Genomic DNA, 24,018 nt, shown 5'->3' on the forward strand with positions numbered 1-24,018 from the left:
ATGACCTGGTAATTACAAAGTCATGGATACCTCAGCGTCTATTGTTTGCAGTAGTTCAGCTTTGCCCTAATCCCCCTTTCACTACTTTTGATTCTAATTTACCATAACATTCATCTTGCCTCAGTCACTGATGAATCATAGCTGCAGGCAAAATGGTTACCACAGGTCCAAGTAGCTGTGGTACACTGATTTTTTAAGCAACCACAAAGGAAGTGGAAGATAATGGCTCTAGACATTTTGTTATGCACTGATGTGATTTCACAATTACATAATATAGTGTTATATTTCATGACTAAAATAGATCTTAGATCTTTTTATTGCTGGGTGATTTGACATCAGAGGTCAGTTATTATCCTAATAAATTAACAAATACGTCCATTCTTTTAGTTACAGAACAGTCTGTGGACTAATCACAACAGTTCCTTTTGCACAAGACCAGTTCAAGGCTGTCATTATGCCATGTAGTTAAAGCTGACATAGATTAATGGGCTTGTTTCTGTGTTGCTCATCTGTTCATGGTAGCACAGAATTCTCTTGTTCTTGTCATTGCAAAACTGCTGAATATTCATTTAAGCTTTAAGTAAGGTTTTGGTCTATTTAAAGACATATAATAAAGTTACTAAATTCAAGTATCTGTTATCCCATTTCTTTAGTTTATTGAATTTGAGGTTAAAGTTTATGAATAACACCATATTTATGCAATATTTAAAAAATAATGACTGGGAATTTTATTTGTGTAAGAAATTCAGGATCAGACTTCTGAAGGGAAAAGGTTTTCATACTTTATTCTATTTACATTAAATATATCAAGAATATTTTATCATATACTTTTTGTTCTGAATATAGGAAGAATTTTACCTAAGGAGTCCAGGAACCTAAGTCTGCAAATAATGTTAAATGATATCTAAATAAAATATTTTAATACATATTTAAAGTATACTGACATTGATTATGCAAAAGCAGAGATACTCATTTAACAGTAATTCCATGAGGAGTAGTTCAATTTTTCTACTCATGCACAAGGTAAACACTTGTCCTTAATTTTGTTGAGGTATAGAGCCATTTCTATAAGTCTGCAGCGACAAATTCTATTCATCAAATAAAAAATACTTAAAAAGTCAGCTACATCATGATTCTTGCACAGTATCACAAAGACGTACTGCACTGCTACTGTTATTTCCATTGTATTTGTGTAAGGTGAGCTGTGTGAAATACATGGAAATACATAATATATGCAAATAAAGCATCATCTGCTGTGGCAATATATATAGGGAATTCACCACTCATTGCAAGTGAACTTGAGAAATGAATACAGAGAATAAGATTACAGTGTATTTACATTCCCTTATCAAAGGTGAAGAAACTGGTTTGAGCCATGTTACCTTAGATTTCTCAGGGTTGGCAACCCCCCAAAATATATTTTCTCATGTGCTTTTAAGTTGAGTCCAAAGTGGCTGCCTGTAGAAGCTGTTGCTATGGTCTCTTCTTCATTGGTGTCTATGTCTACAATTGATACGTTGGCTAAAAGAAATTTCAGATTAGTTTCAAAATATTAGACATGAACAATGATGTTTTAATGCAAGAAACCAACAGAGAAATATTTGGAGGGTTAGCAAGTGAGGGGAGAGGCAAGGAGGGCTGTATTTTGCAATTAAGATATTGGATTTCCACATTGTGTAATTATGGGCAGGGGAAGAGACCTGCACTTTTCTCTGTTTCCATAACAACCTGAACAACTATAGCAGTTCTGTATGCTTTATTTTTATATATTCTCTAAACCTGTTTCAGTTTGGTGTCTTCTTTGTGTCACTGGGCTTTGGAGCTAACACTTCAGGAGAGTCGAGACAGAAGAGATCATTTTATGTCTAATTTGTGATCTCAGTCCAAAAACTGCCACTTGAACAGGATTTTTTAGTGTAAAATTTGGTTAAGCATTGTCATTATGTGCCTTAGAGATTGGTGATCAGTCACTGTAAACCATTTTCACACCCAAAGCAGTTAGTTCCTGTCATGTCTAATTCAGTCTGGAGTCAGTGATGCGCTACACACAACCATCTTATTTAAGTGCTTGTTCCATGTATATTTTTATGTATGGATTAATAAATAATATAAAGTTCAGTAAAAGAGATGAGACTCAGTGAAAAATGCTGAGCAGTCCCCAAGAAAGATAGGGATGTTCTACCACAGGGATGAAAAGGAAGGATTCCTTCCTTCCTTCCTTGAGAATTGAATGTGGGAGAGACTTTCCTGCTCTACCTTACCAAAAACACATTAATTTTCCTTTCATTTCTAGACCTGTATCCTCTTTATAAACACATGATATTTGAACACCATTAATAAATTACAATTATGTAACATTGTATTTTATCTTAATATCTCCTGAGTTAAATATGAACTAATATAACTGGCTAGCAATAAAGCATTCCTCCTCTAAAGGTGCAGCAAATCTGTGAGTGAGAGCTCCAAATTATTTTGGCCACTGCCTCAGCTCCCAAATCTACTTCAGCCAAATGACAAGGGAGAGGGACTGTGTTTGAGGTATAAAGGTCAGGTAGAGAGCTGGAACTGCAGGGGGCAGAGGAGGAGGAGTGTGTTCAGTGGCTCATGGTGACTCTGCAGATGCAGAATGCAGAAAAACTTCAGAATACAAAGGCACAGAATATGCCACAGTTGTCATAATTAAAATTAATTTGTCTCAGGTAAGATTATATCAGCCCTATAATTAGATTATAAACAAAAAAAAGGCATTTGCCAGCAATGGAAGACAGCATTCTTTGTGATCTTATCAAATGCCACCACTTCACATTTTGCACCAGCAAACTGATTAAAGAATCAGTAGAATTTCTGGAGATATTCCCAGTTGTTTCCCTGCAGACTGAGATAGTGGCACACTGCATATCATTAGGGAATATAAAATAGTTGATGTGTTCATCTACTGAGGTCCTGTACTATCAATAATAAAGTCATTGCTTTTTTTAAGTGCTTTAGTATATGCTGAGCATGAGAGGACTGTATAGCACGAAAGCTATTGCTGTCCTAACAAAAATCACACTGGTGTGTTTCATGATTTGGAACAACATCAGGGAACTGATGAAAAGGTTTGGTTTTTTTCCCACCCAAAAGAATTTTAGAATACAATTTATGTAATTATATAAGAGAATTATGCCTGAAAAATAGGCTACCTGTCCAGAAAGACCCATTTGATCTGTAATCTAAACAAAAAAAGTTGCTAAATCATTAGAACTTTATCATTCCCACAACATCTTCCCTGTGATTAGATGGTTAGCTGTACTGTACAGGTAACTGGGAAAGTCATGGTGTTGACATCAAAGAAACTTACCTTGCTTTTGAATTCTTGACAGAGTGAAAGATTTCCACTTGCCATCATTATGATTTTGGTTGCTGATGACAGAAGCTGTACCTGAACCCAGATCATAGCTGACTTTTATACGTCCACCACTCAGTTCTACGCTCATGAAATCCTTCTGTTAATGAAAAGGATTAGATACACAATAATGACTTTTGTTCATTTTGGTTAGAGGCATATGACATTAAATAAACACTTTTTAGTTGACATCAGACAACTTTTTTCAAGCTTTAAAAATAAAAAAAGTAGGTATTTACTGCCCAGGATTCTAATACACAGAAGTTTGATGCCAACAAGTTTTTCCCCCCCTTTTATTCTCTTCTGAATTGCTAACTTAGCTGAAATTTTGCTAACAACTTATCTGGATTTTTGATGGGATGTCTGTACTTCTATTTTGTTGGACTGAAGACAAAAATAGACATTATAACTACCTGTAACTAATACTCTGCTTTGAAGATACATCTTTACTATAGTTAGAGTATTTTCTACATACCTCAGTTAGACTTATACTCGCAAGGCAGAAAACAAGAATAGCAAAGATGGTACCAGGATTCCCAGGGAGTAATCTGTACTAATAAAGCAACAGCAAGCTACAAACTCTCTTATTTTCACCAACCACTGACACTAGTATCTAAGCAGGAACTGGTGATGGCTGACTGGACCAATGATATACGTTCCAGTACCTACAGAAAAGGAGCTGGCAGGATACAAAGAGCAAAACAAATAGCCAGGGAACCGGACAGCATGGTAGGCATTAAGTAATGCCTGGAACTATGACCCAGAATGTGAATGTATCAGAGAAATTTTAATTATGATTTTGTTTATGGCCAGTTCCAACTTTTCTCAGAGTAAAATTTAACAAACTCAGTGTTCTAGATACTTAGAATCTATCCATGCATCACTAGAAAGAGCATCCACAAAGTTTTTATACAGTGGGACAGTATCTTCAGAGACAAACTGTGTCAGGGTCCAGTTGCCTTCCAGCTCCCAGTGTTATTCAGACATTCAAGTAAATAATTTTTTGTAGAAAACTAAATAAATTAATAATGATGATACAAGATCATTTAAAATAATTACATTAATTATACTTTCAGTATTCAATTACAAAAGTTAATTAGAAAAACTACACAAATACTTCATTATCATAATAAAATGCCAGCTTTTCTTTTAGTCAGTCAGGAGGAGCACCCTCCTCCTTGATCTCATGGCTAGGCTTCGCAAATGAAGATTTGGGAAAGGCTCTATCCACATTTGTTACAAGCACGCTGGTGGCTAAAAAGGCCAATGCGAGACAGACATGTCCGATTGCAAAAGGCACAACAGGAAGACTCCTTAGGTGGTATATTCTGTGAGACACGGTTCTTTCTGCGTTGTCTTTTCTCCTCGAGAGTGATCCTGTGTGCGTTCTCAAAAGAAGCAGCAGCGTTATAGATGGTGTGTCTCCAGGCGTCCCGACTGGAGGCCAGAGTAAACTAGTTATGTTGGTCAATATGGCCAAGGCTGAGATGTTGTTTCAAGGAGTCCTTGTATCTTTTCTTTGGGGCTCCTCTCTTGCGGCAGCCGGTGGTAAGTTCACCATAAAGCAAGATCTTAAGAAGGCAGTGGACCTTCATCCTGGAGACGTGCCCTGCCCAAGGCAGCTGTGTTCTCATTAACATGGCCTCAATACTTGTGACTGCTGCTTGTTCTAGAACAGATGTATTGGTCACATAATCTGACCAGTGGATGTTTAGGATTGTGCGGAGGCAGCGTCAATGGAAGCGTTCTAGGAGACGCAGGCGGTGGTGGTAGATGACCCATGATTTGGAATCATATAAAAGAGTAGACAGCACAATGGCTTTGTAAACACTGATCTTGGTACCTTTCTTCAAGTGTTTATTTCACCAAACTCTTTTATGAAGCTTTCCGAAAGCACTATATGCCTTTGCTAAACTGTTGTCTATCTCTCCGTCGGTCTTACCATCCGAGGAGATGAAGCTCCCTAGGTAATTAAACTGCTGGATTGATTTGAGCTTTGATTGGCCAATGGTGATATGGGGATGACGGAAGACTTCCTGAGGTGCAGGTTGATAGAGAACTTCTGTCTTCTTTAAGCTGACTTCCAGACCAAAAAGCTCAGCAGTGTCTGCAAAGCAGGATGTTAAACGCTGCAGAGTTGCTTCTGTGTGGGCCACAAGGGCGGCGTCATCAGCATAAAGCAGCTCCTGGACAAGATGATTTAAGGTCTTGGTGTGGGCCTTCAGTCGCCTTAGGTTGAATAGGCTTCCATCAGTATGGTATCGGATGTAGATACCATCCTGATCCTCGAGGTCTGCTGTGGCCCTTTGGAGCATCATAGTGAAAAAGATTGTGAATAGAGTTGGTGCAAGAACGCAGCCTTGTTTCACACCACTGGTAATTAGAAAGGGCTCAGAAAGTGCATCACCATATCTGACTTGGCTGCGCTGATCCTCATGAAGTGAGATGATCATTTTAAGGAACTTGGGGGGGCATCCTAAATGTTCCAAAATCTGCCATAGACCTTTCTTGCTCATAGTATCAAAAGCCTTGGTGAGATCAACAAAGGTTACATAGAGACCTTTGTTCTGTTCCCTACACTTGTCTTGCAGTTGTCTGAGAACAAACACCATGTCTGTGGTGCTCCTGTTGGCTCTGAAACCACACTGGCTTTCAGGTAGAATTCCTTCTGCTATAGCGGGTATTAATCTGTTCAAGAGTATTCTTGCCAGGATTTTGCCAGCAGTAGAGAGCAGAGTAATACCACGGTAATTTGAACAGTCTGATTAAACTCCTTTCTTCTTATACAATGACTGCATCATGAAGGTCTGATGGTAGTTCACCTAGTTCCCAACAGTGCACCACAAACTCGTGGAATTTAGCATGGAGTGCTTGGAAAAGACTGATTTAGACAAACATGTTTTTTATAAAATAGTGACTTCTCAGTAATTCTTCAAGACATTGGCGAGAACTGCTGCACCTAATTTCTGGCCCATGTGAAAGGGCTGAGGAAAGGATTCTGTTCCCAGTCAGTCATGCAAGTCAATCTGGATCAGAGATGTTGAAGATGGGTTATTCAGAACTGGACAGATGTGTTTATAAATAATTTCTTCCTATTGTCCACACACAGTTGATACTGTGTATGAATAAAAATCTTGAGCATCTTTATAACTAATGTTTCTATTCTCTATTTCAGCTCTAAAAGGCCCTATTTGTAGACCTCGTAAAAATATGATCACCATTGCATCCTGTTTGTTGCACTATTCGATCCTCTTTAATGCCACTCACATTAAACACAAACTTTTTCTTCATATCAGTAGGAATTCTATATTCTCCCTGCCTTCATACTGCAATATGAACTGAACAACCACAACTGAAAATGTTTGCACAGATTCACATGTGCAATAAATGAAAATTAATTAATAATTTCAGAAAAGCTGGAATTCCCCTCAGTGTAACATAATGCTCCACGGCCAGTAAACATTAGGTAGTCAACCTCCACGCTATAACATTGTCTTCACTTGGACAGCAGTGAAGCATCACACCAGGCAACATCATACCAAGACAGTGATACATTAAATTACTAATTGTTTTCATAATCTGATTAATTCAGCCACTGCAAAGACGGCATGAAACCTGTAAGGAGTATACAGGTTAGCTGATTGTTCTTACCAAGTCATCAGTAGCAAGATACATCAGCAGGGCATTTGATGAGAAGGTCCTGAATTTGAACATGACTGTGGAAATATTGGGGTTCCAGCGGATTGGGCGGCTCACCATGGCATAGCTGTCACCATCAAACTGGACCGTCCCTTCACCATCTGCCACCTGTGGGCTGAAAAGGGGCAAAACCAACCATTTTCCTTTGCCTTGTGAGGTTAAAAGAAAAAGTGGGGGGCTAGGGGAGTGTGGGGACACCTCTTGGGAGCCTTCCTGAACTTGGTTTGATTTCATATCAAACCTCTGTTCTGACAAGTAAAGCTGTAAGGTCAGCTCATCAGCTGTCCAACACAAAAACGCATCTGTGAGGAAGACGGAAGAGGAATATGTCACATACATCTATCTCACGGTCTGTAATGACTCATTTTGCATTCCTCAATGTAAAATAGCATTAAGTACTCTTTCATCTTCTAATAAATCTTGGTTTCATTATTCTTACTGATTTTACAACTTCTGGAGGGTCCAAGAATTAAAACCCTGGAAACTGTGATTCTCTATTTACCCACAATTTACAAACCTCGCAATCAATTCCTTCATAATTTTTGACATTCCTGAAATTACAAAACAGGAAAGATCAGGCCTTTAATTTGGTTGGTATGATTTTATGATAGACTTTTTGTCCATTTCTGTCACACAGATCAGACAGCTGCAAGACAGCAAGCTTTTGATTTAATCACAAACATAACTGAATTTGAACACAGGACCTACATGTGAAATATTGGCCAGGAGCATGTTTCCCATTTATCTTGGAACACATGCAAGGGTCTTGAATGTAGTTCTCTCACCTTCCATAGATGCACTTAACAGTTTTGCAACTACACTTTGCAGGAGAATAGGACTCTTTCTGGTACTGGAACAATGGGTTAAGGTAAAAGGAAGCTTGTAATTCAGTTTTCTACAAATCTTCAATCTACTATTCTTTTTTTAATCTCTCTCGACCACTCCCACTCCAAGCAAGCAGGCCTACACTATTACTACAGTTATAGTCAAGGAAATTCTCTGGTACTTCCAAAATTGTTTCAGTTCATGACTGGAATTTCCAACACTTTCAAAGGGCTAAGCCTTAGCAGGATGTAAAATCAGGCTGCTAGTTTGAAAAATTGCTTACTCTTCCCTGACTGGGGCTACAACTATTTTACCTAACATTAAGACTGCCAAATTCACTACAAACAGGAACATTTAAGAGAATAGAACTGATTTCATGCAGAGGGTCACTGTGAATATGTGAGAGACGTGGAGTCTGTCCTTTTTACATGATCATTCCCAGGCCTGGATTGTGCTGTAGTATCAGGTGGTGCCTCTGTATAAGGGTCCTCAGCTTTTGAAGCTGAGACATGACACAGCAAAGTGTTTGAGACAAGTTTGGTCAGAAAGGGGAATGAAGATCGCAGCTCTCTGAGGACAAGGGTGCATCTGGAAAGGAATTAGCTTGTTTTAAAATTCACAAACAGAGTTCTGAGCCTATATATGTGAAACTTGGTCCTGTCTGGATGGGCCATTTACCCTGCTTGCAACTACAAGGTCACAGACAGGAACAGGATTTCCCGTCCTATTCTGAGAATGGAAACACCTTTCTGTTGTGGGGGTCTCTGCTTTCTACACTGTGAAAGTCATCTTGAGGTACCTGACTCTGCTTCATGCTGTGTAAGAGGTGCAGGCACCCACAACACAGCTGTCTATGAGCCAGACTCAATCCCACTATGGCTCTCATGCTCTCTCATGCTTTGACTAATCCTGGTTATTGGTTGTGAGAAATCTTTCCATCGCAGCACTGCTACACCAGTCTTACACCATCAGTCTTACTTCTGATAACACATTGACCACATTTGATGTAATTGCAGCCTAACTTCTGTTGCATACAGACTGGACCTTGTTGGCTGCTGTGGAAATTCCTGATACTTACCACCAAATGTAATGACAGGTTCCTAAAGAAGATGAAAAACAATGCTTTACCTACCTGACAGCACACCCTTTGCAGTCACCTTCAATATCCCTGAAATTCCAGAGTCCTATGGGTTTGCTGTCTAGAAAGGTTTCACCCATGCAGCCAGTGAAGGTGGTGACTCTTACAGCATCTGACTTCTGCAACAGAAAACAAAAACCTCCTTAGAATGCAATTCAAAGTGATCTGCTGTGTCTGAAAACATAACTGGTATGAAAATCACAAATACCATAAGATGCTTCTTAATATTTTGAATATCAGGAGTAGTATCTAATCTTAGAAGCCCTCCTATAGAACAACTGATCAGCGAAAATGTGAAAAAAAAAAAAAAGATGATATAGATTTGAGACTCTGGGGAAGGTCTAGGCAGAACAAATCCCGGAGAACAAGGAGCTGTTCTGGTTTCCACCATCAGTTTTCCTGGCTATTCAAAGAGCTGCCTGCTCTCACCTGTTCAAGGTCTATCTGGGTTTTCATTTAAGACTTCACAGAAAGGACTATGAGGAATCTTGCTCACAATACAATAAGCAAAGTAATAACCATTATCCCCGGCTGCAGAATAGAGTACATTCTTCACATCTGGTCCTGTCCTGACTGGCCTAAGGGCTACAGCGTGGGCAATCTCCTGCTTAATCTGTTCAAATGCTTGCTGCTGTTCGAAGCCCCAGTGGAAATCATTCTTCTTGAGGGTTATCAGATAGAGAGAGCTTATGATTTGGCTGTACTCAGGGTTGTGCATTCTCCAGAAACCTACGGCACCCAGAAAAGCTTGTGTTTCCTTCTTGCTGGTCGGTGGGGCCACTGCTGTGACCTTATCGATGACTTCTGTCGGGATCTGATGATGTCCATCTTGCCACTTGACCCCCGGGAACTGGATCTCTCGGGCAGGTCCCTTGACCTTACTCTTTTTGATGGCAAAACCAGCTCCCAGGAGAATCTAGAGGATTTTCTCTCTCAAAAACCTCCTCTGCTTTGTCTCCCCATAGGATGATGTCATCAATATATTGCAGGTGTTCTGGAGCCTCACCCTTCTCTAGTGTAGTGTGGGTCAGTCCGTGGCAGATGGTGGGGCGGTGTTTCCACCCCTGGGGCAGTCAGTTCCAAGTGTACTGCACACCCCTCCACGTGAAAGCAAACTGTGGCCTGCACTCTGCTGCTAAGGGGATGGAGAAGAACGCATTGGCAATGTCAATAGTGGCATACCACCTCGCTGCCTTGGACTCCAGCTCGCACTGGGGCTCCAGCATGTCTGGAACGGTGGCACTCAGCGGTGGGGTGGCTTCATTCAGGCCACGATAGTCCACAGTCAGTCTCCATTCTCCATCAGACTTACGCACAGGCCAGTTGGGGCTGTTGAAGGGTGAGTGGGTCTTGCTACCACCCCTTGGCTCTCCAGCTCACAAATCATCTTATGGACAGGGATCACAGAGTCTCGCTTTGTTCCGTACTGCCAACGATGCACAGTTGAAGTGGCAATTGGCACTTGCTGTTCCTCAGCCTTCAACAATCCCACAGCAGAAGGTTTCTCTGAGTGGCCCAGTAACAAATTCAATTGCTTAGCTGCCTCTGCCTCCACAACAGCTATTCCAAAAGCCCACCTATGTCCCTTTGGGTCTTTGAAATACCCGTTCCTGAGGTAGTCAATGCCTAGGATACATGGGGCATCTGGATCAGTCACAATGGGGTGTTTCTGCCAGTCTTTCCTGGTCAAGCTCACCTCAGCTTCCAACACAGTCAACTCTTGAGACCCTCTGGTCACCCCAGAAATGGAAATAGTCTCTGGTCCCACATGTCCTGAGGGCATTAACGTGCATTGAGTGTCAGTGTCAACCAAAGCCTGGTATTCTTGTGGGTCTGATGCGCCAGGTCATCGGATCCACACAGTCCAATAGACACGGTTCTCCTGATTCCAAAAGAGAACTACGGGGCCAGAATTTTTCAGCCACTGGCACCAATTTACAAACTTAACAGCAGCCACAGTAGAAATTCTACTTAATGCTCAAAACCCTGGAAATGGAGCAGACTGTCCAAGCTAAAAGACTAAGTGTGAACTCAACTGTTACACCTGTAAAGTTCATGCTGAACTTTGGATACAGAAAAAAGTGCAGGTGGCAAAGCAATTAAACCCCATGTCACATCAGAACTCATTAAGCTAGGGTCACGCACACACGTGCTTATGAGATCATAACATGGTACCATAATGAAGGTAGTAATATTTGACAGCACACAGAGTACTCAGATCAAAATTCTCTTTCTAAAAATACCTTGTTTCATTTAAATTTCACTTCGTCAGTATGAGCTGATTAAAAATCTATACACTTAGCTATTTGAGGTAGACAAGCACCTGCTGCTTTACATACAGCAATTACAAATATTAAGATCTTGCAAGAGAACATGAAGTGCAATTTGAAATATTCAAAGAAAAGTATGACTTAAAAAAATTATTGTGCTATTGATATTTCCCAGGGTAATTGGAAAGGTTTTAATTAACAACAAGTATGAACTTAACGTCAGTTTTGAGAAATCCATGATATCTAAGTATCATAGTCATCTACTCAAGTCAGATGAAAGATGTTTGTAAAAACTGAAAATGAACCTTCTTATTGAATACACTGCAAAGATGCACGTAAGAAGGGATGTGGACAAAACCATAGGACAAATCTAAAGCACTCCAAATCCCAATAATATGAAAAAGCAGATTCAAAGATTTAAGATGTATCAGTGATCTTGATTAAATGTCCACAAAGCTTTATAGTTTTAGAAAAGTCTCAGTTAAGGTCTTAATTTTTTAAGCCTGACAACTGTACCACATGATGACAGAAATTCCCAAAACCATGACGTTATAATTTATCTTTTAATTCACACACTGCATTTGAACAAAATAAATCTGATAGTGTTTAAAACCCTAAATTGCAAATATACTAGTCATATCAAACTTACAATAGACTGCTTTCCTACCTCTCCCCTTGTCCTTATTTACCTGGAAGAAAAAAGAATTCAGGAGGCTTTTCCTGACTAGGATAAAAAATACTTGGAGAACTTACTGAGGTTGAAAACAGTTGTTCTGACATCAGGGGTTTTCATTTCAAATTTTTGTATATGGTGTTATTTTAACTCTTGAGGACATATACAAATTTTAGAGTAAAAAAAATTCTTTGAGTTCACTCTTAGAGAAAGTCTAAATTTTAGCTTTTTTTTAATGGTAAAATATTGACCAGGAAAAAATAGTCAATTTAAATTGTTTTGTAATGAATGCCACTGGAAAATAAGTGCTAGTTAGCTTTTATTGGAGAACATTTTTTTTTAAAGATTTCCATACATTCTATTTGGTATAAATCTTCTATTCACTTCTATTCACTCCCTTTAAATTTAACAATGTAGAAGAAGTCACCAGAAGAATGAACAGGCAAAACCAAGAGAAAATAGATCAAGGGTCTGATGCAGGTAGCAGTTAAAAAGAAGGGTAGTACAAGGGAGGAAATTGGAATAAAAATTAAGAAAATAAAGCAGAAATACCAGAAGTAGACTGCAAAGGAGAAAGTGATATGATGGATATATGATGAAGAAAAAAACCTGAATGCAAAGGAAAATATGCTGTTATATTGTTAGGAGACCAGAAATGTATGGAAACAGAAATGAGTTCCTGTCACAATGATACTGAAAGCCTGTCAGAGCAGCAGTATGTCCAAGGTAAAGAATCAAGCTAACCAGCAGGAATTAGTTGCTTGAGCTAAACTCTGCATTAATACAGCCAGCCATAGGACCTCTGATTAGAAGTTAGCAGCATGGGCAGTGAAATCTCAGGTCTGTGCACCTAGGTGTATGCAAATCCCAAAAATCTTTCTAGAGTGCAGGTGTACTATTTGCTATTAAAGCACCTACTACAATGATGTCAGCATATTAAAATTTACTATTTCTATTTTAAGCAATAACAAAACTTGTCCATATAAGCTGCCAGTTAATACACTATTACCAGACAAGACATTACCTTAATTTTTTCAGTTAAACCACCAACAAACAGCACGGCATTGACATCTACATCCAGAATGGTATATCCAGGTGGAGAGACAGCACTGAATGTGGCTGGCACAATGCTGGCTTTAGGACCATCCAGAGCTCGCACTGATATTGTGCCATTTTTCCCAGTCCTAGAGATTTAAAAACAATAATATAAGCATAAAAAGTCAGTAGTTACACCAAACATAGGAAAAGTCCATTTTATATGGTATCTTTTAACAGAGGCATGAATTAGTGATCTGATTATACTCCATTTTGATACAAATGAGCAGACTAATATGCCTGCATAAGTTAAAGACATGATTACAGAACCAGACTTTTTTCTCACCTGAATGTCCTTTTTGAACAAAGTTCACTATACACATGGAGCTTGACTAAAAAAAAGAAATTGCATTTTTTTAATTACTGTGATGAAATTAGTGTAAAGTAGTTGTTTCTTGACATAACAAATGTTGCAGGTAAGGTTCCAAATGAAATTTCTGAATTTCATGAGGTTTATTAGATTATATTTGAATTGAAATGAATGATCATGTGATAAAGTGCTTCAGTTTCCTTCACTGTGATGCACAGAGTTTGCATTTTTTGCAGTGGAGCTCTCTGGTTGCTTATCAAATAGGCACAAAACCCATTACAATTAAGAATGTTTCTGCACAGTCGTCTATGAATCACATCAAATACTGATGGTAACAACAGCAAGCACAGACTTTGCCATTTGTTAACAGTTTCTGAATCAGTTTGTTTTCTACTTCTTAGGTTATATTAATGTAGTAACTGGCACAGAAAGAGTTTGCTGACATGTATTTACAACAGAAGGAATAGACTGTGGAAAGATGATTCCTCCTAGTCTTTCAGATATATAGAAAGGTATTTCAAAGGAAACTTGAATAATTTTGAATCCTTTGCAATAAATTGCTTAATATTACTTTAGCTTACAGCAGTATGGATAGTAGCTTTTCACAGAAAGGTGACTACTTAACAGAAGTAAGCTATTAGGTACTTTTAGTCACACTTTAAATGAGTGTTTTGTCCCAAACAGATGGATCATAATCAACACACATAATTTATGGGGCCATAATATGATTGTAGAAATAAGCATGGAATACGACCTAAATCTTGTCATGAAGTATTTAGTATGTTTAGTAATGTGGTAAAGGTATAGTGGGGAGATGAGGCAGAGGGTCATCAAATATTGTGGATTTACAGATAACTTTGGAAATTGCTACTTTATCTCATTTTTAATAGGATGGTGGATTTCCCATGATGACTGTCATGTTGATTTGGAAATTCCTAACATGTATGCCAGGTCTTGAAATGTAACTAGCACTGAAACACACAGCATGGATACCATTGGGACTTTGCTAACTTACACGTTTCATACTTAATGTAGAAAAGCACCATTTAAAACAAAACTCTCTTTTTTTCCATAACAGCTTACAAAGAGTGTATACCTATCAAGATGACTATCAATTTTTTTAGATTACATGTGATATTTTACTGGCTACCTGATTAGACTCTAAAAATTAATCAGTGCCTATTCTCAAGCTAGACAAAATGGTGATTTTTCTCAGAAAAAAAATTTATATCTATATTTGTGAAAAAAGTTTCTAAGGAAAGAAAGAAATACAATTAAATATAGTTTATAAAATTCACCAAAAGAATTCCATATATAGCTTTTCTAGATAAAAAGTTACATGCCCATCCCATCAAGATACTGCCAAGTCCCAACCAGAAAGGTAAAAAAAAATTCCTTTGATTTTCTAAAATCCTGAACTTTGTTGCATGCAAAGATGCAAAATTCCTTTTTGCCTAATTAGAAAACAAAAAAACAAATCCAAAACTAACATGACTGGCTTGGAATGTTGAAATAAGAAGCAAACTAAAAGTTAAATAAATCTTTACTTCAAGAAGTGCTTACATGTAGAGCACAGCAAGGAAAACTACAGAACTTAGGCTATTGAATAAGCTAAATGAAGACACTGACATCCTGTATTTAGGGAATTCCTTGATTTAGAATAGAGAGTGATAAGATCTCCTCCAAGCCTCCTTTTCTCTAGGCTAAACAATCCCAGCTCCCTCAGCGCTCCTCACAGAACTTATGTTCCAGACCCTTTCTCAGCTCCATTGCCCTTCTCTGGACACACTCCAGCATCTCAATGTCTTTCCTGTAGTGAGGGGCCCAGAATGGAAAACGGGATTCGAGATGTGGCCTCAGCAGTGCTGAGTACAGGGGGATGATCACTTTGATTATCCTCCTGGTCACACTATTGCTGATAAAGGTCAGGATGTCATTGGCCTTCTTGGCCATGTGGGCACACTGCTGGCTCATGTTCAACCATTGCTGACCAGCATCCCCAGGTCCTCCTCCAAGGGGTAGCTTTCCAGCCACTCTGCCCCCAGCCTGTAGTGCAGGACCAGGCACTTGGCCTCATACAGTTGGACTCAGCCCATCAATCCAGCCTGTCCAGATCCCTCTGCAGCACCTTCCTGCCCTCCAGCAGATCAACACTCCCACCCAAATTGGTGTTATCTAAAAACTGACTGAGGGTGGCTGTGATCCCCTTGTCCAGGTCGTTGATGAAGATGTTAAATAGAACTGACTCCAACAGTGACCATGGGGATCACCACTTGTGACCAGCCATCAGCTGGATGTAACTCCATTCACCATCAGTCTCTGGACTCAGCCATCCACACAGTTTTTGAACCAGCAAACAGTGCACCTACCAAGCCCTGAGCAGCCAGTTTCTCCAGGAGAACATTGTGGGAAACGGTGTTGAAGGCTTTGCTCAAGTCTAGGTGGACAACATCCATAGCTTTTCCCTTATCCACTAAGGGGGTCACCTTTTCATAGAAGGAGATCAGGTTGGTCAAGCAGGACCTGCCTTTTGTAGACCCACGCTGGTTGGGCCTGATCCCCTGGTTGTCCTGTGCGTGTCGTGTGATTGCTCTCAAGATGATCTGCTCTAAGACCTTCCCTGGCACCAAGGTCAGACTGACAGCCCTGTCATCCCCTGAATCCTCTTTCTGACCCTTCTTATAGATGGGTATCACATTTACCAACTTTCAGTCACCTGGGATGTCCCCAGTTGAACAGGACTTCTGGTAAATGATTGAAAGTGGCCTGGTGAGATCTTCTGCCAGCTCCCTCAGTTGTCTTGGGTGAATCCCATTCCCATGGCCTTGTGTGCGTCTAAGTTGCAACTGGTTTATTACAGAAGGTTTATTGATGTGAAGCCCTTTAAAGGATAAAAGTTTTCAATGTAATAACTGTCAAAAGACAAAGTTACTAAAAACCTTTTTAAAACTGTGAAAATCTGATGCTTTCTGAAAGTTACTGGCAAGTAACTTTCTGAAAGTTCCAGTCTATATTGTGCTGAAATCAGGATTCCAGTTTAAAAACATTCAAGTGCAATAATGCAAAAGTCACTGAGCAGACTGACACATTTTAGGGTGTCTAATAATTCACAAATAGTATGCATGTCTTTCATCTTCAAACAGACTGAAATGCTAACAATGGAGTCTCTGCCATAAATAATTCTCTCTTATTTATGGAGGACAATGGAGCTTAAAGGAAGATCCTGGCTAACTTGACAGCAAAAAGACATTTCTATCCTGTGCATGACAAGTCATCAGGTTAGAAGATATTGTTCTAGTGATAGTCAGTTCTGTAAAACTGGAGGATTATAGAAGATGTACCAGCACTGTGTGGCTGACATGCAAAAAGGCACTGATTAGGGCACTAAATTGGGAGGAGCTGTTGACTCCCTCAAGAGCAGGGAGGCCCTGAACAGAGACCTTAAAAAATCAGAAATGGGCGATTGCCAACTGTATGAAGTCTAACAAGGGCAAGTTTCTGCACCTGGGATGGGGCACTCCTGGTTGTGTGTACCGACTGGGGAACAAGAGGCTGGAGAGCAGCACTGTGGAAAGGGACCTGAGAGTCCTGGTCAACAGCAAGTTGAATATAAGTCAGCAGTGCCCTGGCAGCCAGGAGAGCCAACTGTGTCCTGGGGACAGGGAAAGCACAGCCAGCTGGTGGAAGGAGGAGATTGTCCTACTCTACTCTGCTCTGGTGTGGCCTCACCTTGAACATTGTGTACAGTTTTGGGCACCACATTATAAAAAAGACATTAAGCTATTGGAGACCAGCCAAAGAAGGGCCACAAGGATGGTGAAGGGTCTGGAGGGGAAGCCGTAGGAGGAGCAGCTGAGGTCACTTGGTCTGTTCAGCCTGGAGAAGAGGAGACTGAGGGAAGATCTCATTGCAGTCTTCAACATCCTCATGAGGGGAAGCAGAGGGGCAAGTAGCAATCTCTTCACTCTTGTGACCAGTGACAGAACTCGAGGAAATGGCATGAAGCTGAGTCGGGGGAGGTTTAGGTTAGATATCAGGGAAAAGTTTTTTTACCCAGAGGGTAGTTGAGCACTGGAACAGGTTCTCCACAGAAGTGGTCACAGAAACAAGCCTGTCTAAGTTCAAGAAGCATTTGGGCAATGCTCTCAGGCACAGAGTGATTCTTGGGGTGACTTCATGATCCTTGCGGGTCCCTTCCAGCTCAGCATATTCTATGATTCCATGAAAAAATTATGTAATATCATACAAGCAGTGTTTGCTCTTTAGGAGATGCATGAGGTAAATGAGATGACTTTTGCAAGTAATCAACATTAGATTACAAAACACCATGTAGAAACCTCTGCTCCCTGACCCCTTGAAAGCACAGAAAAACTTCACTGAAAAACATGGCTTAGAAATGCTACAGTAGTTTAAGACTGAATTCTTGCTGAGCTACACTGGATGTGTCTAAAGTGAACTTGTGATTCAAGCATCCTTTGTCCTCAAAGGAAGGGCACTGCTTAAACTCTGTCATAAACAATCAAAACAATGGTAATACTTAAATTACAGTCGATTAAAATCAAAACTAATCAGGTTCTGCTCCTAATTGAGGCCTGCTGAATTGAAGTGACATTGCTTTACTGATCTAGTGAGTCTCAAAAATATTCTCTCATCCATTTGACTGTCTCACAAAAATGACATTATCTGCATGTTGTAAATCTCCTTTAAATTATTTTGTCACATACTGTTATGCCAGATTTTCCTTTGTTAATTGAAACTTTGATTGATTGCAGTTCTTGATGCCAATTAGATTTGCCTCTGTAAGCAGGTAACTCTGTAAGTGACATTTGTTAGACTCCTGTACCAACAAAGTATAGGGAATTCCTTTATTTATTCCTATAGGACTAAATAAATTTTACTTCAATTCCATTAAAAAGAATTCAAAATATTTCCTTTCTAACCTCTGCATATACAATAAAATGCAAAGGATCAGTGTGCTTTAAATGAAAAGGTGATGAAAATTAAAAGTGTCCCTGGAAAACAGATGCAGTTATTATCAATTTAGCCTTAAATAACTGGAAATTTTGGTGCAGGCGTCAACTGAACACCTCTGAACATTACTCAACAGTCAGATTTTTCATATTTAGATTTCATTCAGAATGCTGAGTGACCTTAAGAATTTCCCAACTTCTGTGCCACCACATGTCTTTTTTGTTCAAGTCCCTTTGGGATCCTTGATTAAGAACTCTTATCAACCCATGGTGAGTTTAACACCATATCATTATTATTGTTAATGCTTGCCACCACTGAAAACTATGGCAAAATTCAGCAAGGCCAAAATTTCATCTTATGTCCACATTCTAAACACATGCCCTGCTCCAGCTATTCAGGTGGTTATGTCAGGCTGAAAAAGCCTGTGGCTGGAACTGAGCAGAAATTAAGAGAAAACGTGTGAGGCAAAGAAATGAGTAAAACTCTTCAACGGCTTATGAAGGGTGTTAGAGAAAAGCTACCAAATGGACTAAAATATTCAAAGTTGAAGACTCTTCTATAGGGTACATTTTTTGAAGTCTGCCTTAAGAATGCAAAATCAGTTCCAAGCTCATCATCTTAATCCCACAAATCCAACTAATGCCTCTGCAGTGTAATTCTCCCAAACACTGCTATGTACTTTTGATTTGTGCAGCTGTAATCGTTCTAAATAGCTGATCCAGCACTTTATTCAAAACTAATGGCAAGCACACCCTATATATCCGGAACAACCAGCTAATAGGTAATGGGCTTTTGTAGCATGCGTGAATTTTATACCATGTCCTGGCTCCATATTCTGCTGAAGCAGCTTTCTTGTAAATGAAAGCCTGGCATTACTGTGTCATGAAGCTGCTTTAGTATGCATAATATGAACTGGTGAAGATTTCAACAATTTGTATTGTACCCCAGTTTGTATTTTCCTAGCAATAAGGTTTCATTAAGCCAGCTTCTGGAGATGGTGCCATAATTTTATTTAATTCTCTGCTCGGAATGCCTGATTTCTGTGATTTCACTAAATTATTTAAACTGGATGCCATTTCCTCCTCTGAGAGCTATGCATGTAACCAAAATTAGAGTGCTTTGTTTTTTTTCTCCTTCATTCTCTCATTTTCTGACTATATTGTCTGTGCTATGCTTAGTATTCTGTGAAATTAACTGTAATGATGCAGGAGAAATTACTCAGCTTTCTATCAAATTACAATACAGATGATGTTATCTAAATTAGTGAGATCTGTTTAAGATAAAGGCTATAAAGTTATGCAATCCTTATGCTGTAATTACTACACCATATGTCATATGTTTGGTTGAGTGGAAAATATAAGCTTCAGCTAACAAATTTGGAATTTGAATATTTATGTATCTATATTTCTAAAGTTCAAAAGCATTAAACAATGGATCTCAAACTACAAAATGTATTTTATCTTTCCAGAATATTTCCTTCTCTAATTTTCATAAACTCTATCTGTTTTAAATATCTCCAGTTCGATAAGACATTTTGCCTATGGAAACAGCATTTTGAGTTGAGAATCAAGATACTGCTGTATGACAGACCACTCATTTGCAGTACTGTCTCAAGACCACAAATTCAGAAAAGATGCTCCTCTTTAAAACTCAAGGAGAAAGGTATAGTAGTTATCCATTTGAGTGCCAAAAACCTGTAACCAATTTTAAAAGGAAGCTGGTCGAAGAAGAGAATCGATAGAGTGACAGGTAAATAGAAGGGAATATAATCAGTCATAGATTCTTGATGCTAGAGGGGAACTATATGATTAAAATGAATTCTTGACACAGAACAATTCACATTTCAAAAGTAATTGTAGTGTATACACTTTTGGTACTAACGGATGTAGGTTCAAAAGCTTTCATTAAACCAAACCAGAATTTCTCATATTAGCCATTTTTTCTAAAATCTTGGAAATGAAATATATACTTACCTGGAGGCTTCAATACGGTACCAAAACCCATCATCAATCGTCAAATCTGGATATTCAACTCGTCCAACTCCAGATCCTACATCCCACAGGAAGCTCACCTTGCCTTTGCGCATCTCTATGGCCAAGAAGTCAGTCTACATGTAAAATACAAAAAGCAATCTCATACTTTAATTAAGGAAGTTTTCCAGAAACCTTCACATTTCAGGTCTAATGAGGCATGAGAAGCCCAGATATAGACACTAGAGTATGAACATTAATTCTCACAGTGATCTAAAATGATTCTCTTTTTCCTCCTTTCATTGGTTCAAACAAGGAATCTTAAGGCAAACATGGCAAATGATTTCTCTCAGTGATGAGAGAGGTGAGTAAATGACTGCCAGACTTATACAAATGTTAATATTTTACCCCTTGAGAGAGGGATTAAACTCGGAAAAATATTGTTGAAATATCCCCTGGATGGCAGAAAGATGTTGGGATACATGATGACATCTAGCCTTTTCATTTTGTATTAGGTAAATAAAATACATAGTTTAAAATGTTGGTAATAGAATACTTTTTCCACTTACTGAATTATTTTTGGTTATTCTAGAAGTTTACCTCCTACAGGCCTCATGGGAAACTGAATCAGTCACCATTGCTATGCTTGAAATTGTAGTCGACTTAAAATGACAATAAGTAGAAGCTTTGACAGATGCAATGTGATTAGCTACATCGTTCCCAAGGGAAAATGCACAACCAATTCCAAAATTACTCTAGTTACACCAAGAATTTTAAAGCTCTAATGTAGTTCATGTACGAGCCTGCTATTTCATATTTAGTTAAAATAAAGATATATGTTAAAAATTTGCTGGTCATATATTAGAAGTTTCTATATTAATACCAAAGACAGTATATGTCTAGATTATCTTAGACCCTCTACTACTGCCTTGAAGCCTCTGTGAGAAAAAAAAAGCCTTTCTCATCCTCTATATTTGTCAGTAGTCTGATCCGATCGAGCAACTCTGACATGAAAAGCAGGAGACAGACTCACAAACTTGGCACTTCCAAGGTAAAAAAGCAGATTGTCAGCAACTACAGTCTTCACATTGACAATGACGGTGTTGTATGTTCCCTTCTTTATTTCTGGTCTGTATGTGCGAATACAATTGCCTCCAGAGGACACGGACACTTTGATCTTCAAAAAAGAAGCATAGCAGAAAGAATTCAGTTCACTGCTTATTATTCCAGAATTAACTATGGATGCTTCCAACTAATTAGAAAAATATACTTTTTTTTCTTCACATTTTTTTGTTACATGTACCAAGGAGTTGCTTGGGTATGCAGAGGAGGTAGAAATGGAATTTTCTTTCTGGAATTGTTTATTAACAGGAAATAAAAGCCTTTTCTGGCATTCAGATTTGAAAGAACAAACTGTATAGACTAAAAATAGCTAGAAGATATAATGGTCTAATGCAAGCAGCAGTGGAATTCTAGCAGTACAGACAGTCTGTAAGTGGAATATACAGAAAGAAAAATAAACAGCATTCCTAAAGGAATCACAGTATATTGCTATTGGGTAGTCAGAATGATCTATTTTTCTCTTGTAATATCTTTGATTATGCCAATTTAAGACACTTTTTCACTATTATTTTTAAACCAACAGTTGTGTCTATCACTGCTTTTACATAGTCCATAATGGAGTTGGCATTCATAACTAAGTTTTATTTTCACAGCTGAGTGGTATATGCATTTGGATACATGTACTAGTTTCCTCAGGCTCTGAGCACAGATAAAAACACTTTACTGTTTGCTTTCATAATGCCAGCACAGACATAATGACAGTACAATGGTATTTCAATCCCAGCTAGACATGTTTATGCATTAGAGGAAATGCACATAATAGTATCATCTTATGCTTAGGGCAAACTTTGGTAAAAAGGAGATCCATTAGAGGACCAAATTCACAATTTCCCTATCACAGAAATGCTGAGCAGTTAATTACTTCAAAGCCTTTAGTAAAACATACCATTACTGTAGCCTATCTTTCTACTCTGTGCAAATTTCATCAAGTATATGGAATGCACTTCTTTCACAGTGTCCTAGTACCCTGTAGATTGCTTTTTTCCACTATTTTTCAAACATTTTTGAGGAAGATTTCTTAAGTACCATCTTCAAGATTTTTTTCCCTTTGTTATTTTGGTCACAAGCTGAATAACCTCACTATTAACCAGCTGATCCTCAAGTTGATAGCATTACTGAGTCAGGGAGGTGGACTCCAAACTCCCTAAATGGACAAGAGTCCATTTTGAGTCCTCAACGCTGCTACTGGACAAAGAAAAATCAAAAATATGGGAAAAACAAATATACTCAGCAATTTCAATGAATTTGAGTTGGTGTCATTCTTGAGTAATGTAAATTCTATGAAATGAAATATAGGGCTTAATATAATTGCTGAAACAAAAAAATACATTTTTGTTTTCACAAAAAACCAATTATATTGTGACCTTTCTGTTGTACTATCATCTACAATACTTAAATAATAACCTTTTCAGATACATTCCTACAGATGTTATCAATTTAACAAGTGCAGGGTTGAAATGAAGAAACGACACAGAATGAAAATTATCAGAATATTCTCTTTTTATCTGAGAAATTATACTCCATTATTTTCTCTCTTTACTCTGTTTAGAATTAGGAAGGGTTTACACTATGGAAAAGAAATAAAAAAGTGGAAAATAAAATCCCATCAATATTCAAAAAGTCATTTTTTTGAGAAAGAGGACTTACCGAATTGGCTTGCTTCCGAGCTTGGTTTATCAGCTCTTTTATTTGAGAAATGTTTTTCCCTAAGTTATCCTGAAGTTCTTTGATTGGCTTGATTTTATCTAACAGGCGATCTGCTTCCTTTTCTAGGGTTTTAATACTGGAATCTGCATCAGCAACTTCATAAGAAAGAACAAGGCAGAGTTTTAGAGAATAGTGGCAGAGACTAATTAGACATTGCAAAAATAAAATCCAAGAAAATTCTGCATACACAATGCTCAGATGACAGTATATGCTACTATGAGGTACACATAGACCAGGAAGCTACTTGAACAGAATAAGATAATTTCAGAATATTTAGAATCAAGTTAAAACAGCAAAAGTAGCAAAAACATGAGTTAAAGCAGGATTTTGAAGATGTAACTATGCTTCAGGTCAGGATGATACTAATGGAAAACATTTCCTGTAGTGAAATACATTATGAATGAAATATTTGCTTTCCTCTTTTTTTTTAAACTCCAATTTTAAAGAAATATGCTAGATTAACAAAAACTGGTTAGTTTCAATTAGTAATTTCTGAAACAGTGTTAAAATGAATTTGAAATTAATTCTTGAATTAATTATAATGGGCACAAATAGAAAAAGCTTCATTCTGGTCGCAAGCTTAAAATTCTGTATGTGTACTGAAAGCAGATTTAAACACAGTGGTAGTAAACTGCAGATGTTCTTTTTTTCAGGTGCACTTAATTATTTTACATGGATATTTTTGCCTCTTTTTTCTTTAAGCTTCAAATTACTTTTTTGCCTCTCAACACAAAGCTAGTGAATAATGCCTTTTTTTGACAATTCATCAGCAGATCTAATTATTACAACACTTGGCTAGAATGAGGGTGTGGGCTTTTGTGGATGACATTGAAAGGGACAAACACACATTTAC

The 24,018-nt window shown here is 38.4% G+C and overlaps 1 protein-coding gene across 1 annotated transcript in view; it reads right to left on the reverse strand.

Moving 5' to 3' along the window:
• LAMA2 (laminin subunit alpha 2) overlaps positions 1–24,018 on the reverse strand; it is a 273,953-nt gene that overhangs the window by 25,606 nt on the left and 224,329 nt on the right. Inside the window, exons 43-50 of the mRNA XM_018078006.2 lie at positions 23,106–23,260; positions 21,370–21,513; positions 20,340–20,473; positions 13,015–13,174; positions 9,042–9,166; positions 7,037–7,199; positions 3,341–3,485; positions 1,383–1,521 (exon numbers count right to left, since the gene is read on the reverse strand). Of these exons, the coding sequence (XP_017933495.1) occupies positions 1,383–1,521; positions 3,341–3,485; positions 7,037–7,199; positions 9,042–9,166; positions 13,015–13,174; positions 20,340–20,473; positions 21,370–21,513; positions 23,106–23,260 (1,165 nt within the window). The remainder of the gene's footprint in view (positions 1–1,382; positions 1,522–3,340; positions 3,486–7,036; positions 7,200–9,041; positions 9,167–13,014; positions 13,175–20,339; positions 20,474–21,369; positions 21,514–23,105; positions 23,261–24,018) is intronic.

The sequence above is a fragment of the Manacus vitellinus genome, unplaced genomic scaffold (genome assembly GCF_001715985.3).
Source record: "Manacus vitellinus isolate BGI_N305 unplaced genomic scaffold, ASM171598v3 scaffold_4_pilon, whole genome shotgun sequence".
Taxonomy (NCBI): domain Eukaryota; kingdom Metazoa; phylum Chordata; class Aves; order Passeriformes; family Pipridae; genus Manacus; species Manacus vitellinus.